Here is a 2,807-nt window from a genome sequence, read left to right on the forward strand (position 1 = left end):
TTACAGGCCTGTGCCAACATGCCCGGCTAATTTTATATTTTTAGTAGAGATGGAGTTTCTCCATGTTGGTCAGGCTGGTCTCAAAATCCCACCCTCAGGAGGTCCACCCGCCTCAGCTTCCCAAAATGCTGGGATTACAGGCGTGAGCCACCATGCTCAGCCACATATATTCATTTTTTAAAAGCAGGAAAAAAGTTTTAAAATGTAATAATATATAAAAAGACAAAATTCTTCGAGAACGTTTATAACTATTTTTCCACTCACATAATTTGGAAATGAATATCAAATTATTATTATTATTTTGAGACAGGATCTGGCTCTGTTGCCCAGGCTGCAGCGCAGTGACACAATCATGGCTCACTACAATCTCTGCCTCCCAGGATCAAGCAATCCTCCCACCTCAGCCTCCTGAGTAGCTGGGACTACAGACACATGCCACCATGCCTAGCTAATTTTTGTTTTTTGCAGAGATGGTGTTTTGCAATGGTTCCCAGGCTAATCTCAAACTCCTGACTGAGCTCAAGTGATCTGTCCACCTCAGTCTCCCAAAGTGCTGGGATTACAGACGTAAGCCACTACACCCAGCTGAATGTCAAATTCTTAATATAATCAAGCCAAATAAAATATACGCCCTCCAAATAATTAATGTGATATATGATTTTTCCAATTTACCAGAGTTCCTCTCTCTCTTCCTTTGGGGTTTGAATTTCTGCTTCCAAAATTGGCTCGTTAGACTCAGGATCTTTACAGATATTTTCACTTTTAATTAAATTAGCAGTTGTAGTTTTTTCCCCTAGAGTAAAATGGTTTAATTGCGCAAATTCTTGCAAAAGCTTCAAGACCTGTAAAATTAAGTGAAAAGACAAATATACTATTTTGCATACTTTTATTTACAGCTGTGTAAAAAGTATACTGATTTCATTAAATGCTTAACTATTGGCTTATATAATATTAAATTACATCCTAATTGAAGTCTTATTCCAACTTAATACTTTGCAATGTTATATAACTTAATCAATTTTTTTTACCATAGGCATAACGGTAATGTAAATTCCTTTTTTTTTTTTTTAAAAAAAGTATTTTTGGTCTCTGGGGTTGGCTTCTCAGAGTGCTGTTTAGCATTTGGTTATACCTTTTAACAAGCACAAATATGGGATCTATCAAGTTTTACACTATTACCACACATTTTTGTTTTCAAGTTTCAAATGCACTTTGATTCATAAAAGCAATAATATATAATAAAAAGCAATAATATCCTGCTGCCAGTAAACATTAGAAAGAATATTAGATATATCTTACAGAAAATAACTTTCTTCCATAGTGGTTCTGAAACCACTATGATATAAAAGCATCACCTGAAGAATTTATTAAAAATGTAGTCTTGACTGGGTGCAGTGGCTCACACCTGTAATATCAGCACTTTGGGAGGCCAAGGCAGGTGGATTTCTGGAGTTCAGGAGTTCAAGACCAGACTGGACAACATGAAAAGACCCTGTCTCTACAAAAAAATTAGCCATGCATGGTGGTGGGCGCCTGTAGTGCCAGCTACTCGGGAGGCTGAGATGGAAAGATGACTTGAGCCTGGGAGGTGAAGGTTGCAGTGAGCCAAGATCAGGCCACCACACTGCAGCCTAGATGACAGAGTAAGACTATCTCAAAAGTAAAAATAAAAAATAAAATATTTGTTAAAGAAAATGCAGTCTTATAGCCCCTACCCTGAGATTCATTATCAGTGGTCTGGGAGGCCAGGGAATGGAAATCTGTACTTTAAATAAGCCTCCCAGGTAATTCTGCAAGTAGATGCTTTGAGAGTCACTTGCCTTGCATGATCTGGCAAATCATTTGTTCAGTATTTTTGTTTTGTTTTGACAAACACATTCTAAAGATTTCCTTTCCTAAAGATTACTCTATATCTTCATATAAATGAAAATATCTTCCGGGAGTAGAAAGGATGGGTGGGGAATGATTTTAAGAAAGAAAGATGGGCTAGGCACAGTGGCTCATCCCTTTAATCCTAGCACTTTGGGAGGCTGAGGTGGGAGGACTGCTTGAGGCCAGGAGTTTGAGACCCACCTAAGCAACATAGCAAAACCCTGTGTCTGTACTCAAATAAACAAACAAATAGAATAGAATAAAAAATAAGAAAGGAAAATAGATTCCCATCAAAGTATTGTGCTAAGGTAAACAATAGCCTGCCTGATTGATATGCTGAGCCTCTCTGAAAATGCAAAGCTTCTACATGTTTGATTCTAAAAACACAATGGACTTAATTATAAAGATCAATTTAAGTTTAAGAGATCCCTTTGGTTTTCCATGCCTTTTCAGTTCTCTGAAGAGAAGCTACAGTGTGTAAAATGGGTTATAATCTCATAAAATCTGTATAATCTCATGTGGACTATAACCTTTCTAGGGGAAAAGGTTGGTCTTGAACTGGTCCTTTCAAGTTGGGAAGATACGGATAAGCGAAGAGACTACAAATGGCACATTTTAAGTATGGGGAGCAGTATGGTCAAAGGCATTGATGTAGAACTGAGTATAGAGTAATTTGAGGGACAGTAAAGAGGATGATTTCATTGAAATAGAGGCTACGAAATAAGGCAAGACTGCAGGAGTGTGAGACCAGCTTGGCCAACATGGTGAAACCCCATCTCTACTAACAATAGAAAAATTAGACAGGTGTGGTGGTACATGCCTATAACCCCAGCTACTCAAATGGCCGAGGCATGAGAATCACTTGAACTTGTGAGGTAAAGATTGCAATGAGCCATGATTGTGCCACTGCATCCCAGCCTGGGCAACAGAAACTG

The 2,807-nt window shown here is 38.2% G+C and overlaps 1 protein-coding gene across 9 annotated transcripts in view; it reads right to left on the reverse strand.

The window, feature by feature from the left end:
- The window catches only part of CCDC30 (coiled-coil domain containing 30), a 188,876-nt gene that overhangs the window by 107,106 nt on the left and 78,963 nt on the right, over nt 1–2,807 (reverse strand). Inside the window, exon 3 of one of the 9 annotated variants that reach the window (XM_017541776.2) lies at nt 673–842. The exons of the other annotated variants lie outside the window; for them this stretch is intronic. Within the exon in view, the coding sequence (XP_017397265.1) occupies nt 673–842 (170 nt within the window). The remainder of the gene's footprint in view (nt 1–672; nt 843–2,807) is intronic. 9 annotated transcript variants of the gene reach the window in all.

Source organism: Cebus imitator, unplaced genomic scaffold (genome assembly GCF_001604975.1).
Source record: "Cebus imitator isolate Cc_AM_T3 unplaced genomic scaffold, Cebus_imitator-1.0 Scaffold136, whole genome shotgun sequence".
In the NCBI taxonomy this organism is placed as follows: domain Eukaryota; kingdom Metazoa; phylum Chordata; class Mammalia; order Primates; family Cebidae; genus Cebus; species Cebus imitator.